The sequence below is a fragment of the Bactrocera oleae genome, chromosome 5 (assembly GCF_042242935.1).
Source record: "Bactrocera oleae isolate idBacOlea1 chromosome 5, idBacOlea1, whole genome shotgun sequence".
Classification (NCBI taxonomy): domain Eukaryota; kingdom Metazoa; phylum Arthropoda; class Insecta; order Diptera; family Tephritidae; genus Bactrocera; species Bactrocera oleae.
Genome location: NC_091539.1, coordinates 33,205,194 through 33,223,417, shown reverse-complemented (window position 1 = coordinate 33,223,417; position 18,224 = coordinate 33,205,194). Strand labels below are relative to the sequence as shown.

The 18,224-nt window shown below is 34.1% G+C and overlaps 1 protein-coding gene across 3 annotated transcripts; it reads left to right on the top strand.

Moving 5' to 3' along the window:
* Positions 1 to 144: 144 nt before the first annotated feature.
* X11L lies at positions 145 to 9,291 on the top strand. 3 transcript variants are annotated; one of them, XM_070110707.1, is made up of 12 exons: positions 145 to 280; positions 1,195 to 1,411; positions 1,476 to 1,929; positions 1,991 to 2,728; positions 2,807 to 2,947; positions 3,401 to 4,124; positions 4,258 to 4,664; positions 4,754 to 5,072; positions 5,988 to 6,127; positions 6,395 to 7,321; positions 7,390 to 7,530; positions 7,595 to 9,291. In XM_070110707.1, exons 3-12 carry the CDS (start codon positions 1,537 to 1,539, stop codon positions 7,664 to 7,666), a joined length of 4,002 nt encoding a protein of 1,333 aa, XP_069966808.1. In that variant the 5' UTR covers positions 145 to 280; positions 1,195 to 1,411; positions 1,476 to 1,536; the 3' UTR covers positions 7,667 to 9,291. The 3 variants fall into 3 exon arrangements, with proteins under 3 accessions (XP_069966808.1, XP_069966807.1, XP_014095887.2); XM_070110706.1 differs by having other exon boundaries at positions 1,195 to 1,929; positions 6,006 to 6,127; XM_014240412.3 differs by having other exon boundaries at positions 1,195 to 1,929.
* The last annotated feature ends 8,933 nt before the right edge of the window (positions 9,292 to 18,224 follow it).

Genomic DNA, 18,224 nt, shown 5'->3' with positions numbered 1-18,224 from the left:
GGTTTTTATAGCATTGTATCAAATTACTTTCATAAGGTCTTTTCATATACATGCATGCATTTTAAAGAAGTTCTTTGCTAATCCCTTTTCGTTTTATGTGGCAAGGTCTAAAGTGCGAAGCAGCTGAAATGTAATTGGAAACATAGGTAATCGAAAAAATAGCTGCTGGTTAAAGAAAAAATTTTTGGTAGTGAAGGTTTATGTGCAATAAATAAAGAGTTTTTTAATCAAAATAAGGAAAAATTGTGAAGCAAATAAATGATACAAAAAATATGTAAAAGTAGGTAATTTCTAGTCCCTTATCTTTCGTTGTAGCTTTGACAACGACCAAGGAAGGGGCATAATTATATACATACATATTTCGCAGACGTTTTCAATTTATTGATTTTCTTATGTTCGGTTAATGCAGCCAGTTTTGAAAAATATCAAGAATTTCGCGGATGATTTCAATCTGAAATATGATTTGTTTATGCTTAAATACCCATACGTACAAGTGGTTCAGTGAATTTATAAATATTTAATGCAGCACAAATTGAAGGATCACCGTTGCCTTCACACCAGCTATTAGCGAGCAAGTCGACATCCGATATACGAAAAGCACCTGTGTAATGGTTTTAGGAGGTGTTGCTACATTGGGAGCTAATCAACAATATGTTAATCACTTTCATGCAAACGAAAATAACACAACGTAGAAATATTTGTGGAAAATTATTCAAACAATTCGTCATAGTGTCAGTGTGTTTTTTTTTTTTTTTATAAATTTTAGGGTTGGGATGCTGGGTTCGTTAAATGTGTCATTTAAGCACAATAAGTGACTGAGTCTGCATATACTTCTTTATGAATGGATTGTTTTTTATGCTCCGGCGCAGACTATTTAGGAAGTTTAATACTTTAGATTTTTGAAGCCAAGTGTATAAATAATAGATTAATTGTGAATTGGAAGAAGGAAGGAATGAACTGGATGTCAATGTTCCGTTGGTTATATGTAAGCCATAATCTTCTCACCGCATAATCACAACGAAGGAGATATATATTTTTTTAATTTGATCACAAAAAAAAAATATATATATATATTTTAAAGCATGATACCAATTAGATCTATTTTGTAATAAATAGGTATAGTGAAATTTTCATAAGTTATGATGTCAATGAACTTTTCAAAACATTGAAATTACATTTGCTTTGTTTTATTAGATGATGTAGATTCACACCAAAATGCTTGCTATCCCAAAAAGAAACCTTTCGAGATAAAGCAAATAAACCAACATAATTTTAACTAAATGGTAGGACAATAAAATACTGATATATCCGTCGAATAAGTTCAAATAACCGATACACTCAGTTTCGCTGCTTTTGAAAAGCTACATCAAGCCAACGCCAAGCGCAACGGCAATAAACAAAGAAAATAAATGTAAATGCAAACAAAAAATAATTTTTTTTTTATAAAACAAACTAACGATGAACTCCGAAAGTAGCGAATTGGAGCCCTCCAATAATGGACGCGACACATTTCACACGACTCAAATTGCGAGTACAATGGGTTCATCATCGGGAGCTCATATGACAAATTCTAATGTGGCCGTCAACAATTTAAATGCCAATTTAAGTAACGCAATGGGTTCTATGGGAAGAATCGGGCGTGCCAGCGGAGCAACAGATGTTAATAGTGACTCGAATTTAAATAGCGAAATGTTTGCACAGCCCGGAGGAATTGTTGTCAAATTCAGTGAAAAACCTCAAGAGCGCTACGTGTGGGAAATGCGCTCGCGAAGTCCAAATGTTACACCAGCTAGCACTGTGCTTAATTCTCCTGACTTGAATACGGATGTGCAATATGCACTGCATCATCAGCATCGGCAACATCACCATCAGATAAGAGTAGGCCGTAGCCCCGGTAGTCAATTTGAACAACAGAATGTAATGCCACAAGTATGTGAGAATTGTTACACATCAACAACAGTTTAAAACTAATATATTTTTTTAATTGCAGGGTCTCGCCAGCCCAGGTGGATCACCTACAGATGTCGGTAAAGTTGGTGCCCAATGCTTGCGCGATGGTGAAATAGTGGTATTTGATGATATTGACACTAATTGGATGAATAAAACCAATACTTCCGGGTTTTCGAATGCCATTAATAGCTCAATGCAACATACGAACAGTGTGCCAGAATGTTACACATCAGTGCATCATCAACACAGTAATGAAGATATTCTGAAAGTCACGAAAATGATAGGTCAACTACCAATTGCCGAGTATGAAGGTTCCCCACGTCGGTTTGGTAATCAATCACTAGGCAGTACCAAGCTGGCAGGCACTTGTTCCCTACCCAAACGTCCGCCAGGTTTTCCACAACGCGTGTCACCAATTGCAGGTACACAGCAGTACGCTTCAATGCAACAAACAATGCAACAGGAGATAAATTCACGTTCGACACAATGTGCACAACGGATCTTACAGCAACAACAACAGCATTATTACTCGACTACACCAACGCCAGTAGTTGGGCTGAATAACTGCCGTGATAATAAATCAGTTAGCAATTTAATAGACATTGGCGAAAGGAGTACACCCGGTATTGATGGGGCTGAAGTTAAAACACCAGCTTTTGATTACTTGTATGAGTGTTCGGAAACGCGTAAAGTGCTCGAAGATTTTTTTAAAGCGAATTCAGAAGACGAAAAACGTCTTACTGACTACACTGAAAGTGGTGATGACGTGGGAAGTTGTGTATGTTATTTTTGAACAATGGAAATTGCACAACAATAAATTAAGTACACTTTGTTTCCTTATGTCTATTTTCACCAGGATACCCATATGGAGTATGAACAAGAGCGCGAACGTGAGCGGGAAGAGGGTAAACATATTGAACAGGCGTATATAGGACAACGCTTAGCTAGAATACCCAAAGAGGAATTAAATATGATTAACCGTTCGCCCCGCAAGCAAGTGAGTATGGTCTAGACGTAAATATAACATTAACATTTTTTGTCATATTGAACTAAAAGCATCTGTTACGATGATAAAAAGGCGTTGTATATTTAAATATACAAAATTTCTAATGTAAAAAGTAAATTGCTAAGAGCAATAAGCTTGCTTAAGAGGTTAGGTGCACTCAGAGACATGAAAAAATTACAATTTAAAATAATGTTTTTTTGCCAGTAAATTATTTTAGAAGAATACTTCTCAGATATAATATTTTAAAAAAATGCAAAAAAAAAAATTGATTTGTTTATAATTCTGACTACTTCTAGCCCCTTAAAGTTATTTCAAATCACTTATATTAAATATTTGCTAGTTACAATTCTGTCGTAAAAAAACAAGCATTGTCACAGCGAAAACGTTTTATATTAATGTTGGTTTAACTTATCTCATTAATCTCTCTGGCCTTCAAACTTCCAGCCCTGTGAGTCGGTTTATAATGAAAACAATGACATTGAGTTGTACATAGATTCAAATAGTCGAAGCAGTGGAGATTTAGCCGACACAGAATTGGAAGCAAATCTACGTCGCCATTCGCGCAATTTTACTCTTTCGCCTGAGACCACTGATTACGACTCAAATTGCGGTGATCTCGACAGTTTGTCAAACGACATCAATTGCCCTACGGACTATGGTAAATTATACACTAGCATGCCGGTACTAGAGGACGGTTTATCGAGCGGCCATGCCTCCGATACCGAAAACAATGTAAATACCGCCGTAGAGAATGAAAAACAAATATTTGACAGCAACTGTGCGGAGAATGTCCCGACGCAGACACAAACGCATCAATATCAAGTACAACAACAATGTAAGCCTCCTACAATACTGCAAAATAATGAGTATAACGCGAGTTTCTCACACGAGTGCCATGATAATTGCATTTCAAACTGTTTGGGGAATACTGTTCAGATGGATGGCAATTTAATAAGTGATTTAATTGATGTTCCTGAAAATATAATTCAACAACAACAAAAACAACAACAACAGCAAACACATCAGCCAGATCAGCAGTTATGCAGTCATGAACTATTGCACAACGACAGCAGTTGCTGCAACAACAATTCTGATATTTGTTTAAACACATCGAATGAGCTGGGCCATAACGATTCTAATTACGATGCAGTCTACGCACCTGCCATGAGTAAGTATATACAATTCAACTGTATATGCATGATAGCAATGCTCATATTTATATATAATATACACTTTCATTCTTTGATTTTGTTTTCGTTTTTCGTATGTATTCACTTCGTATTTCCATTTAATCTTCATAGCCACACAACAATCTCCACCGCCACCGCAAATTTCTGTAGCATATCGACAGTGCGTTCGCACAAAACAGCAACGTGAGTCTGCTGATATACAGGAGGCGATGAAGGAGATACGTTCGGCCCTGCAGCGGGCTAAAACTCAACCAGAAAAATTAAAATTCTGTGATGAAGTATTACCGCCTGATCCCGAATCACCGGTTTGGGTGCCGCGTAAAACATCACCAACGAATGCTGGATTGACAGCCAATCGAATGGCAAGCCATCATTTGCATAAGTTGAACTGTGTTGCTAATGATGAGAATACTGGCGGAACAGCCGCGGGCGAGGAGGAAGAACCGGACACAGATTTGGAGACGGATAGATTGCTGGGGCAGCAGCGTGTTGATGAGCAAGGTTTTTACGATGAAAAGGTGCTTTATACTTTCATTTTAATTCATCTAACTATACGTAATTACGTCATAACTTCAATGGTTTAATAATATGTTTTCGTTGCCAACAGACAATCTGGCCAAAAACATCACGTATTGGTGGTGGTACCGATTCTAATGACCAATCACCTAGCACTTCGGACATAACAATGCTCACTACAAATTCTGTCAGTATTAAACCGCAAGCTTTCTCATCAGCTACAATACGTCAAGGCATCGGCACGGCGTTAACGTCCAGTTCGCCAGAACAATGTCAGATTGTAAGCAGCGCGGATGTTACGCTCACCTCACCCGAAAAACTGCAATATACAAAAAGTCCAACGGGTTCTATCAAATCGCTCAAAGATTCGACGAATAGCGATAAGAAGGCGAAGACACGTAATAAGGAGGGTAAGTTGAGCGAACAATTCCGATAAGTTTGTCAATAGCTATGTGTATAATCTCTATTTGTGGGCGTCTCTTTGTCTCTTTGATTGTCTTTGCACGCTAACGTGATACGAAAATACATAAACAATAACATAAAAAAATACATATGTACAACGTAATGCGTGTGTGTATATTCGTGTTTACATACAATGTAAGTCAAATGTAATTAAATTAAGTGACGTGTTAAGCGTAAATTTCTCGTTGGTTTAATATTTCAGTTACATTTTCATTTTCAGTATTTCGTAAATAGTTTGTGTTGACTTTGATTTGTTAAAATTCAAAATATTCAACTGAATGAATGCATAACAAGAAAAAACGTTAACTTCGGTTGAATCGAAGCTATAATACCCTTCACAAATACAAAATTTTCCATACAAGAATTTATGTTTTGTATGGTAGTTATATGCTATAGTGCGTCGATCCGAACTATTTCTTCAGAGATCGTTACCTTGGGTAATAACTCATGCTAAATTTCGTGAAAATATCTCGTCAAATAAAAAGTTTTCCACACAAAAATTTGATTTTGATCGGCCAGTTTGTATGGCAGCTACATATATGTTATAGTGGTCCGATGTTGGTTCCGACAGATGAGCAGCTTCTTAAGAACAAGAGGATGTGTACAAAATTTCAGATCGATATTTCTAAAACTGAGGGACTAGTTCGCATATATACAGACAGAAGGACATGGTCAAAAAGGGTGTTACAAACTTCGTTGCAAACTTAATATACTCTGTTCAGGGTATAAAAAATAGGTTTAAAAAAATGTTCTTAGAAAAATGAAAAGTTGTAAATATAATGTAAAAGCTTGTTTTTTCTGTGATCTCCCGGCTACTGCATGCTGCGTCATTCAATAAACAAAAAGTTTCACTCTTTCCGCAGGACTATTGGATCCTGCAGTGCTAATTGAAGGTGTCCTTTTTCGCGCACGCTATTTAGGCTCAACGCAATTGGTGTGCGAGGGGCAACCAACGAAATCCACGCGGATGATGCAGGCCGAAGAAGCTGTATCGCGTATTAAGGTAGGCTACCAAAAATATAGCGTTTATTGCATGTAAAGAAAAAACCTTGTGAAGTAGCTGACTAACAAACATACATACTTGTGTTAAATAATCATTAAATTTTTTGCCCTATATTGCTGCTCGAATTTTAAATGCGAAACCCTGTAGGCTTTGGTAAGTGTTTTGCTAGACATAACCTCAAACTTAATGCTTAGTTTTGGATTATTGTTTTTGAGTGTAAATTATTTGCTATTGAATTTGGTATTTAAAATATATTCCGTGTTGCAGGCACCAGAAGGCGAGAGCCAACCCTCGACAGAAGTCGATCTATTCATATCAACCGAAAAGATTATGGTGCTTAATACCGATCTCAAGGAGATTATGATGGATCATGCCTTGCGCACAATATCCTACATTGCAGATATCGGTGATTTGGTTGTGTTAATGGCGCGCCGTCGGTTTGTGCCGTCCGACTCGTGTGGCTCCGATGTGGATGTCACAAATGGCTGTGGTAATGGCAATAAAGATGCTCAAGAGAATGGCACGGGTTGCGGTACTGGTGCAAACACTAGTGCTTGTGGCAGCGCCATTGGAAACGGCACCACTGCCAATGGCATTAGCAGCTGCAATATTGGCAACGGTAGCAATAAACATAATCGCACACCAAAAATGATTTGTCATGTTTTTGAAAGCGATGAGGCACAATTTATTGCACAATCAATTGGTCAAGCCTTTCAGGTGGCTTATATGGAATTCCTAAAAGCGAATGGCATTGAAGATCATAGTTTTGTGAAGGAGATGGATTATCAGGAGGTGCTCAATAGTCAGGAGATATTCGGTGATGAACTAGAAATATTCGCCAAAAAGGAATTGCAAAAAGAGGTTGTTGTACCAAAGGTGAAAGGTGAAATACTCGGTGTGGTGATTGTGGAAAGCGGTTGGGGCTCAATGCTACCGACCGTAGTGATAGCTAATCTAATGTCAACGGGTGCTGCGGCGCGTTGTGGCCAATTAAATATTGGTGATCAATTGATTGCCATTAACGGTATGAGCTTGGTGGGCCTGCCGCTGTCCACATGCCAGAGTTATATACGCAACGCAAAGAATCAGACAGCGGTCAAATTCACTGTGGTGCCGTGTCCACCGGTAGTTGAGGTGAAAATCAAGCGTCCAAACACTAAATATCAGCTGGGATTTAGTGTGCAGAATGGCGTGGTGCGTAGTAAATTAAAATATAATATAATAACTATTATATTTTAATCGCTTTGTTATTTACTTGACAGATTTGCAGCTTGCTGCGTGGCGGCATTGCGGAACGGGGAGGAGTGCGCGTTGGCCATCGCATAATAGAAATCAACAATCAGAGTGTGGTGGCAGTGCCGCATGAAAAAATAGTCAATCTACTCGCTACATCTGTGGGCGAGGTAAAAAAAGTTGAACATGCATATTTTAATTAACATAATTAATTATCTATACTTTCACCAACAGATCTTAATGAAGACTATGCCTACTTCAATGTTCCGTTTACTCACGGGACAAGAGAATCCCATATACATTTAAATTAAACTAAACTGATTTACTTTTTCGCATATATACATACCTACTAACTGTATTAGAAATTATAATGTTTTTTTTTTGTTTTTGAAATGGGTTTTGCAACTTTTACGTTAAATTAATTACAATATTTCCATACATAATACCTTACGAACATGTACTATTTACACTCAAATAAGCTGTACTATTAGCTAAGTAAGTGCAATAATTTGAACAAAACAGAAGATGCAAAGTGGCGAGCATAAATTGAGCAAAAGTACAGTTATTTATAAACTTTTGGGCACATATTTTGCAAATTGTACGGATATTGCTAAATAACCGAAAATGTTGCTTCGAAAAACACTTTATGCCTGAATATCCTCACACGTGCATATACAAAAAGTCCGTGCTACTCTCATGCGGACTGCGGCAGACTTATACGATAATAATTTCCCTTATATACATACATACTCGTACATAGATAACATATTTTTTACTGCTAACTTACAAATTATAACTATGTATCACTAAACTATAAACTCTACACACCTAAATTTATAAGCAATTGCTTTTTATATTCAAAACGATAATTTAAAATTATGTAAACATCAAAAAAGGTAGATGTAATATAAATTTAGAAATGTCCATACAAGTTTAATAGCTTCAATCTCAGATGCTGTCTAAAGCAGAATCAAAACAAAAGCAAAACACAAAAAACGCTGGCAAAAGTGCTGTGCCGCGCGAGCGTCAAACAGAAAAAAACACTGCTATACCAACAACAAAGGCGAAATTACTAAATGCATACAAATATTTATAAAAGACTGACAATGTTTTAAATTTTTTATTTATTACGCAAAAGCGAAAGTTGGACACAAAACAACTAAACAACAGTTAATTCTGATGTAAATTATGCAGCATTATGCACATTATGCCACAGCATGGCGAACAATTGTTTTAGCAACTTTAATTAAATATTGTATACGCGCAAAAAAGTCTAGGTTTCACAGCATAGGCCATACATGTACGGTATTAAGGTTTTTTCTTTATTATTATTATTTTTTAATTGAAAAATGTTTTTTTTTTATTTTTAGTTTAATTTTTTTATAATTTTAAAAATTTTTGTTTTAATATTTTTTATTATTTACTTTTTTTATATATTGTATAAACATTTTTTGTTTAAATATATATTTTAAAATTAATTTTTTGTTAAATTTATTTTATTTTTAATTTATTTTTTAATTTTTTCTTTATTTTGATTTTGATTCTGTTTTTTTATTTTCTTTTTATTTTCTTTTTTATTTAAGTTAGCTGATTTTAGTTCAACTAAAGTGAATTGATTAAATAGTTCCAATAGTGCCATTGCATATCAATTGAAATTGGTATTATTTTTAAACGATATTTACGTTTAGTATTTTTTATTACTTTTAGTTGTAAAATATATGCAAAGAAAATTTAAATTACGTATGCAATTTTGTTTTATATTTATAATGTTTTAGATATTAATTGGATATAATATCGAATTTTATGGGAAGGCTATTAACTACATTTATAATTTAATACCAAATATAAATTTATCTTGATAATACAACAAATATTATAAAGCGTTCATGTATATTAATAAATTTTGTATGATTTTGATGTACGCCAATGAAGTTTTTCTTTTATTTATTAAATGGTTTAACAGATATCTTTTAAAAAAGTGCTGGTGAATAAAAGATTTCAAAAGCAAGCTTAAATTGATAATTGTGTGTACATATATTCATCTATATGTGAATATGCATTATTAAAAACACATGTAGTAATTATATTGTTTTCACCAGGGGTTAAAATTTATGAATTCCAAATTTTATTTTTTAATTTAATGGTATAAACTGAACATTTAATTTTTAATACCAAATCCAGAATTAAAAATTGATAAAATATAAATCGGTTGAATGTGTAAAATGTTAAAAATCAATTTTTAATTAGATTTTCAGGATTAAAAAAAAATCTAATTCAATTATTTTTTTAATGCATTTATTTGCAACCCTGGTCATAATATAAATTTTGACTAAACTTATTTTGCTTCAAAAATTTATTAATTTGCTTTCAAATATAAATATTACATATAAATACATTTAATTAGGGTTACGTAATGGCAGCAATAAGTAGCTAGCGAACAAAAAAATAGCATATCGCGCAAATAATTAAAATAAAAGAAATATAACAAACTTTTTTGATATGTATTCGAAGGGGAATAGATTATGAGACGAGAGTGTGTTAGTGGCAAATGCAGCGAATGAAACAAACAAGGGAAAGTAGGTAAAATAAAGTAAATGAAGTAAAATAAATCAAATATGTAAGTGCATATGACAAGCATTAAGAGAAATGTGAAATTCTGAACTAGAGAATACCGAAATAAACAACAACAAAATGCGTTGTTGTTATTGCTAATGCTTTGCTATACGGTACTACCAAAAGTTTGTAAGAAATTAATTTTGTTACAAAATTCTATAGTGTTAAAAAAACATTGAGAAATAACGGTAATCTTAATAATTCAAACAATTGAACAAACCCAGTAAATTCAGAATTATTGCAAAAATATTGTTAAATCGTAAATCGAGCTTCTTTTCCTAGTAATATAGAATCCAGTTGAATAAATCATTTGCAAATATTGACATACAAGTATATATATAAATAGTATAGTCTAAGTTAAATTCGAATTTTTTTTTTTTAAATATAGCCAATAAAAAGTTTAGCCTTAGCCAACAGTAATAACAATACACTATACAAATATATGGTAAATATGCATATGTCCTGGTAACACTTTTGCTTTCATACTTTTGTATCCCATCCAACCATTATGTTTTGTTTAAAAGCTCGTATGTTAAGTTGTCTGTATGAAAATAGTTCTGGTAATTGAGAAATCTAGAAAAGCACAACTTAGCTATTTAATATATCCCCTATATATTCAGTATTTAAGCAAAATGCAGAAACAATATTTTTTACTTGTGCGTTGTTACGGTGTAAAAGTAAAAAAAAAATTAACACAAAACTTGAAAATATGCCACAGCTTGTAAAGTGAAATTATCAGCAATGTAAATTATTCATAAAGCTACTAAAAAAAGAAATATAATAAAAGTAAATACGAGTAATTATAAATGGTATCGTCCAAATATTTGTTGCACATAAGTTTAAAAAAATGCGATAAATGCGAATGAAAAGCGCTGCTTTTTTCTCAATAATAATGCAATCAAATACAATAAGTATAATAAAAAATATCATGAAATATAAAAAATACAAAAAAAAATAAATAAATATGGTAACCAATAATATTTCCCTTTTTCGCTTGCTTGGGTTGTACTAATATGTTGAAAAGATTTCTAATCGTGTGTTATTCTGGAATACATTCCATCTAAATGCACTGGAAACAAAAATTTCATAAATCTATTAAAAGGGAATGTGAAATATTTGCCCTTTGCATATGCTAAACGTATATTGAAATTGAAAAAATGCTACTCAACACCACGTATTTTCCAGATACCATATGTATTATGAAGTGTTCTAATAATTGTAACTTCTCCTATATCTCAAAATGACAAAGATGTCTGATTTAAAATTTAAAGAAACAACAACTTTTCCAAGCATTTCGAGTATAAAAGCCCCAATCTATCTATAATATAACCACATTATTAGCAGTGTAGAAGAATTTTAAGAAATTTGTATACTTTTCTTCTGTATATCACATGTTGCTACATAGTATAACAGTTTCGCTTACCTAACGATTGTTTCTATCACCTAAAACTAATCGATATAGATATAAAGACACATATATATAAACTTGATAGACGGGTACGTGGGCAAAAACGAAGCGACGAGTTCGTAAATGGGCGCAATCGGACCACTGCCGACTTATAGTCAGAGGCACAAAATTTTACATTCAGAATGGCACAAAGGGGCTTAAATGAGCTAGTGTCAAAATTGGACGATGGGCGTTTCACCGCCCACTTTTAGGTGAAATAACATAATTTAACGGAACTCACGGGACTTGCACGACCGATTTCAACCAAATTCGGTACATAACATTCTTCTAATATTCCTAGGGTACAGGATAAAATATGGTCAAAACTTGACCTAGCCCCTATATAACTAATATCAGAGTTTTCGAACATCCGGTTGGCTTTACTCCATGTAGATTGGTGACGGTATATGAGGTACCTTAATGAAACCCATGAAGCATTTTATTAGTATGTAGCATGTTAATATTATAGTATGTGGTATTGGCAAAAATAAATCAAATCGGGGTAGTACTACCCCAAATCCCATATACTACATATATTGATTTTCATTTTTCAACAAGTTTTATGCCGAATATGTCGTTTAGTGTGTGAGTTATATATTTAAACAATTTTTTTTAAAATATGTTCTCAAGTTTACCTGAGCAATGTCCAATATACTCCATACCATAATCAGGTTGGACAAAATGTAATATTTTAATAAACTTAAATCGACAAGTTTTCTTAAAAATTATGTGGTTCAGTACTGAATTAAAATGGAATTGGTCTAAACTTCATATCCCTAATATATTGATTTCCGATCCTCTGATTTACGTTTTCCAATTGAACTGAATATATGTATATTAAATTAAGCCTCTTCGATCGAGTTGATATCAAATACATATATTTCATTTGAATATAATTTTTGCTGATGCGAACTAAAGTATAGCAATAAAACTAAGTCTAAGATTATGGCCTTTAAAATGAGTCAAGAAGATACGAAAGTTGATTGTAATTAATTCAGGATTTCTTCGAATAGTGAATGTTGAATTCATTCGCAACATTTTTTTATATGAAGTTTTGCCAGCACCTGAAGCAATTTTCCGGGCTTTGATTCTTGCAAGTTGCAAAAATAAAAAATGTTCACCCGAACTTAGCCTTTCTTTACTTGTTTTATATGCTTTCTTTTCCCGCCAACCAAAGTAATGTAAAACGTTCCAACTTAATACCACATCTTAATTCACCACAATTAAATGTAATGAATTAAATCTGGTTTACGACTCTTAAATTTTGCTATTATTCATAAAGAGAGTCTGCAGATAGTTATACCGGAAAGATGTTCCTGATTCGGCAATGACAGCATATTTGGGCAGTGGTATATTACTAAGTAATTCCAGGTTTCCCGCATGTATATTAATCTTACCTCAACGCTAGTAAAAATGAAACAGAAATGAAATTACATTCTACCCAGTCCTGCCATAAGTTCTATTACAAGATTAGGCCGTTATAAAAGTGAAACTATAATACAATTTATAATAAAGTACAATATATATTAAATGAGCGATGTACACAATTTTATTCAAAATGGTCACCTTTTGCTTTCACACAAGTCGTCCACCGATTCGGCCATTCATCAATAGCAGCACGCACAGTTTCTATTGTTATTGGCCACGCTACTCGAAACAAAGATTTTTTAGACTCTCTAAATTTTTGTGGGGTATTCGACAATATATGTTCTCCAACTCTGACCACAAACTCTAGCACAATATATTCAAATCAGGACTTCCAGAGGGCCAATCATTTGGTCTAGATCCAAAACTCGCCTTCGAAAGGAATATTGCTTAACTGCTTTATCACGCTTTCTAAAACATCCTGCAGCACACTTTTGCCCCGTTTTAAAAGCTTTTTCACAGAAGTGAAGACGTGTAACACCTTTACAGGGGACTCACCACCAAACCACTACGGCAGCTAGATGATGACCATGTTGAACCCTTGGAATACCATTTTTGGTTATTGGAAGTTTTTTTGCTTAGATTTTGTCGTTTTCTTATTAAAAATGTTTTCAGTAGTGAAAATTGGTATATCTGTTAAAAGGATACTTTTATTTCCGTTGACCGCGTACTACTAAAAAAGACGCAAGCATCTGTTGAGCCTAATTGGAGATCCTCATTTGAAGATCATCTCGCATAAGTCTTACCATTGATCTGGTCGATATATTCATTTCCCTTGACATATTTTTCTCTTTTCTAAGGTGATTTCTGCGAATGCGTTGGCAAACCTTTTTTTTGGCAGACTTGCTTCGAATCACGTGAGTATGATCACTTCCCTTTCTTTCGTCAACTATAGACGTTTAGGAAAAACTATCATTAGTGCGGTAATCATTTGTAAAATATTAAGAGCTCATAAATTTCACTTGCTCTTGCACTGAACTGATTATCGTATACGAGTAGATACTGCATATAAATTACAATTAAAAAGAACGCCACTTTTTTCTGCGAATTTGTTCTCGCTGTATGTATTGTAAAATTTGTAACAGAATTTATGGCAAATCTAAGTACACTCCTTACCTTTCTAGTCCAGCAAAGGATTCCAAAATATGTACACATTTTTTTCAATATAATTTCCGAAAAAAAATGTAAATGATACCAGAATAAACTATATTTGAGAAACTGCCAAAGACTTAGGAATTTAATTTGGACCTTTAAATAAATTCCTAAATGTCTTGAAATAGCTTCGAAACGATTTTCAATTTGCTCCAAATTTATTTGGTTTTTATACCTCTCTGGATCATAGGCTTTATCAAAGTGTTGAATATACTTTTGGCCTTATATCTCACAACAATGTGCTGTTGCCATTGTGCCACCTCGTGTTATATTATATAATGTTTGAGTGTATTAGCTAACACAATATCGATCTTCTGCAAGTAGTTTTGGATTGTTGTTGTTCTAACGCCAGCAAACATTTCGCAATTATTTTGGAGGATTGCTTTCCAGTTGACAGTCCTTGTTGGAAGAAGTTTTTTGGTCGTTCGCAATATCTGTTCCTTTGCAGTTTCCAGTCAACCGATATTCAGTGTAGTTAGGAGTCTTTCTCAATATGTGACATACCCATTACCATTTTCTGTGCTCTTTATTTGTGTTAGGAATTTTGAAACGTGAAGTTAGAGATTTTGCTAATATATAACTTGACTTCACATAGTTTCATGGTCGTGGAAATTTGCACGTTTATGCATACCGATTGCAGTTGTTCAATTCACCCCCATGAGCTGCTTATTCGGTTGATATAATTGATCCCAGGTTGCGAAAGCTTTCGACCAATTTAATCTAGTTATTGCCAATTGAACTGGAAATGAAAAAATGCGTCCATTATTTCCATTTGTAACAGAGTATGACATAAGCATAAATGTTTTCTGTTAATAAATATGAAACGATATGAATTTTTTAAGGTTAAAAACTGTTGTTTTATATGTAAATTTCCAACGGCAGTGAGGACAGTCTAGATTAGTGAATAGATAAACTTTTGGTCGGAACGTGGTATTATATAGGTTGTGTTGGAGTGACCTTAACTCGTGTTTGAGATAGCGGAAAGTGTGTGCAAGAGGAAACATATGTTATTGGCAAAATTCACTGCCAAAAAAATGGTACACGGTCAACGGAAATAAAAGTATCCTTTTAACAGATATAACAATTTTCACTACTAAAGAAATTTTTAATGACAAAATCTAAGGAAGTGTTTTTCCAATAACCAAAAATGTTCTTCCAAGGGTTCAACATGGTCATCATCTAGCTGCTGTAGTGGTTTGGTGGGGACTCCCCTGTAAAGGTGGTAAACCTCTTCACCTGTCTTCACTTCTGTGAAAAAGCTTTTAAAACGGGGCAAAAGTGTGCTGCAGGATGTTTTAGAAAGCGTGATAAAGCAGTTAAGCAATATTCCTTTCGAAGGCGAGGTTTAGATCTAGACCAAATGATTGGCCCTCTGGAAGTCCTGATTTGAATATATTGTGCTACAGTTTGTGGTCAGAGTTGGAGAACATATATTGTCGAATACCCCACAAAAATTTAGAGAGTCTAAAAAATCTTTGTTTCGAGTAGCGTGACCAATAACAATAGAAACTGTGCGTGCTGCTATTGATGAATGGCCGAATCGGTGGACGACTTGTGTGAAAGCAAAAGGTGACCATTTTGAATAAAATTGTGTACATCGCTCATTTAATATATATTGTACTTTATTATAAATTGTATTATAGTTTCACTTTTATAACGGCCTAATCTTGTAATAGAACTTATGGCAGGACTGGGTAGAATGTAATTTCATTTCTGTTTCATTTTTACTAGCGTTGAGGTAAGATTAATATACATGCGGGAAACCTGGAATTACTTAAGTAATATACCACTGCCCAAATATGCTGTCATTGCCGAATCAGGAACATCTTTCCGGTATAACTATATGCAGATTTTCGTTGCCGTGTGAGATGAACACCCATTTTCTAGCGCAGAGGCAGAGAGCTTTCAAAGCACATCCGTCAAAATACTTTTAATTATTGTAGCTACTTGATATTTTTTTCGCTTTTGACTGTGCCAAGCAAGCGAGATTTGAAATTGGATGTTCTGATTGCATGCTTAAACTGTGTTTAATTGGACTTTAACTTTCCTAATTTTAGGCATATTTGGGCAGGCTGTAGATAAATTGCTGGCCACACCTGTGTTATCGAAAATTTTTTCTAACTTTCTGCGAAGCTATCTTGATTTATCTTACCGTAGAACAAAGTGTTAGAAAACTATATTTAATCGTTGTAGACTTCCTTAAATTATGGCGTAATTGACGGAATAAACGGGTACTTTGATACGAGAGTTACTTTTTATATTATGCGATTAGAGAACAAAAACAAATATTGATCATTGAAAATCACTTTATTGTTTTCCAAATTTTCTCCATTAAGATCTATAAATTTTTTCAGGCGCTGGAACCAGTTGTCGAAGCTCGTTTTGCCACACTGATTGTGCCAAGTCAGGACTAAACTGTGGATTACTCATCAAATCGATGTTTTGAGTGAACAAAAATGTAGTTGTTTCAGTCGATGTGTGAAAGCTTGCATTGTTGTGGTAAAGAGTGATCAGTCTCCAGCAGTTGGTTTTCCTGATTTCTTGAAGAAACTGGGAAAAAAATGGTCGTGTGCCACTCGGAATTTACTCTTCTGCGTTGTTCTATTGGTTTGGTTACGACATGTTCAGTTTTTCAAAGAAACAGGCAACCATTTGTTTGGAAGTGCTTCGTGCGCGAACAACTTTTGTTGTATTCGATGTGTCTGTCCGTCCGTCGTTCCTCTGTGCAAGCTATAACTTGAGTAAGGTGAAGAAGGCAAGATATTTTGGAGAAAGTAGATATTGGATAATATAATAAAGTGCCACATTTGAACAAAAAGCAGAACTGTTTGTGTTTAATTTGGTACAACGAATCGCATTAGGTAGGTCCAAAAAATGTTGAAAAAGTGGGTGTGGTGCCGACCCCTAAAAGTTTCAACGTTCCATATGGTTCTTTCACTTTACAGGTTTAAAGTATACCATCTCAAATTGTGACATTTTTACTGAAAATGTCGGTAAAATTGTAAGATATATTATTGAAATTCGGAGAGAGTCTTTTCCTGATAATAATGTGTCAAAAATTGATAAAGTTGTCAATACTTTTCTAAGTTCCATATATCTCCTTAAATATAAAGATATTCGAACTTTCGGTTGACTTTATACCATATATATCGGTCAATCTGCGAGGTTTCTTAATAACCCTCATTCTAGTGCATCATTTTCTGGTAATAATGTGTGGTAATGTCAAAAATTAATTTAATATCAATACTTGCAGGTATTTCCCCGGCTTTGATCCCTGCGAGAGTATACAATTTTCGGTTACTTTGGATCTTAGCCCTTCCTTACTGGTTATTAATCAGTTTAGCAGACAATCTTTTAAAACATCTTTATTGTTACGCTATTTTCGTATTTTTGCAACTTTAAGCCCTTTTTAAGTTGTTGCGAGGTTGACAACGAAACGTCGGAACTTTGGTGAACCACAACCAACCAGTACATTTCCGATGCCTTTTTTGTTTGTTGAATGCACAACTGATTGCAGAGCGAATTGCATGCTTGTCTTTTAGCTTATTCATAATGTGATATTTTATTTGCAATCCAATACCAAAAAGTCAAGCTGCTCGTCGCCGAGAGGCAATCAATATAAGAAAAAACCGAAGACATACGCTTACTCATTTCGCATGCAGCTGCAACCCATATGCACCTATGCACTTGTGTCTATATATGGATTGCAAAAGTTTTTTAATGCTGTTGAGAGCATTGCTATATGCATATCAATTGGTTTTCAAAAGTCATGAGATACATATCTACATACAAGTACATAAGTATATATGTAATATGCGCCTTCTTGCAGATCTGAAAACAGCAAGCATCCAAAGTGCAAGTACATATCACATGCATCATTGCTTGCACTTGAATTAATGCCATTTTATGTAATTGCAATGCTTATTCCCTTTTGTGCGATTGCTTTTGGTGAGTGGGCGCCTCAACTGGTGCACCCACGGGAAATTGAATGCCATTATCTTTCTTTTAATTCACTGATAAAAAGGGAAACCTGTCGAAGACTCTACATACTAGGTAATTATAGATAACAAGTTTGTTTATAAACCTCTCGTTATAATTGAACTAATATATTTCTTCACTTGTTTACTATTATTTTCTACGATTTATTTTTGTTGAATCTGTACTTATTAATTACATATATAATATTTTAGGATTAACCGTTGTATCAAAATGGGTAGAATCAGATGG

What these genes read in the sequence shown, in the direction of transcription:
- X11L (XM_014240412.3), top strand. Translation starts at nt 1,459, where the DNA reads ATGAACTCCGAAAGTAGCGAATTGGAGCCCTCCAATAATGGACGCGAC. An exon ending in AAGGTTTTTACGATGAAAAG is followed by an intron (nt 4,665 to 4,753) that starts GTGCTTTATACT and finishes CGTTGCCAACAG; the next exon opens with ACAATCTGGCCAAAAACATC. An exon ending in TTAGTGTGCAGAATGGCGTG is followed by an intron (nt 7,322 to 7,389) that starts GTGCGTAGTAAA and finishes TTTACTTGACAG; the next exon opens with ATTTGCAGCTTGCTGCGTGG.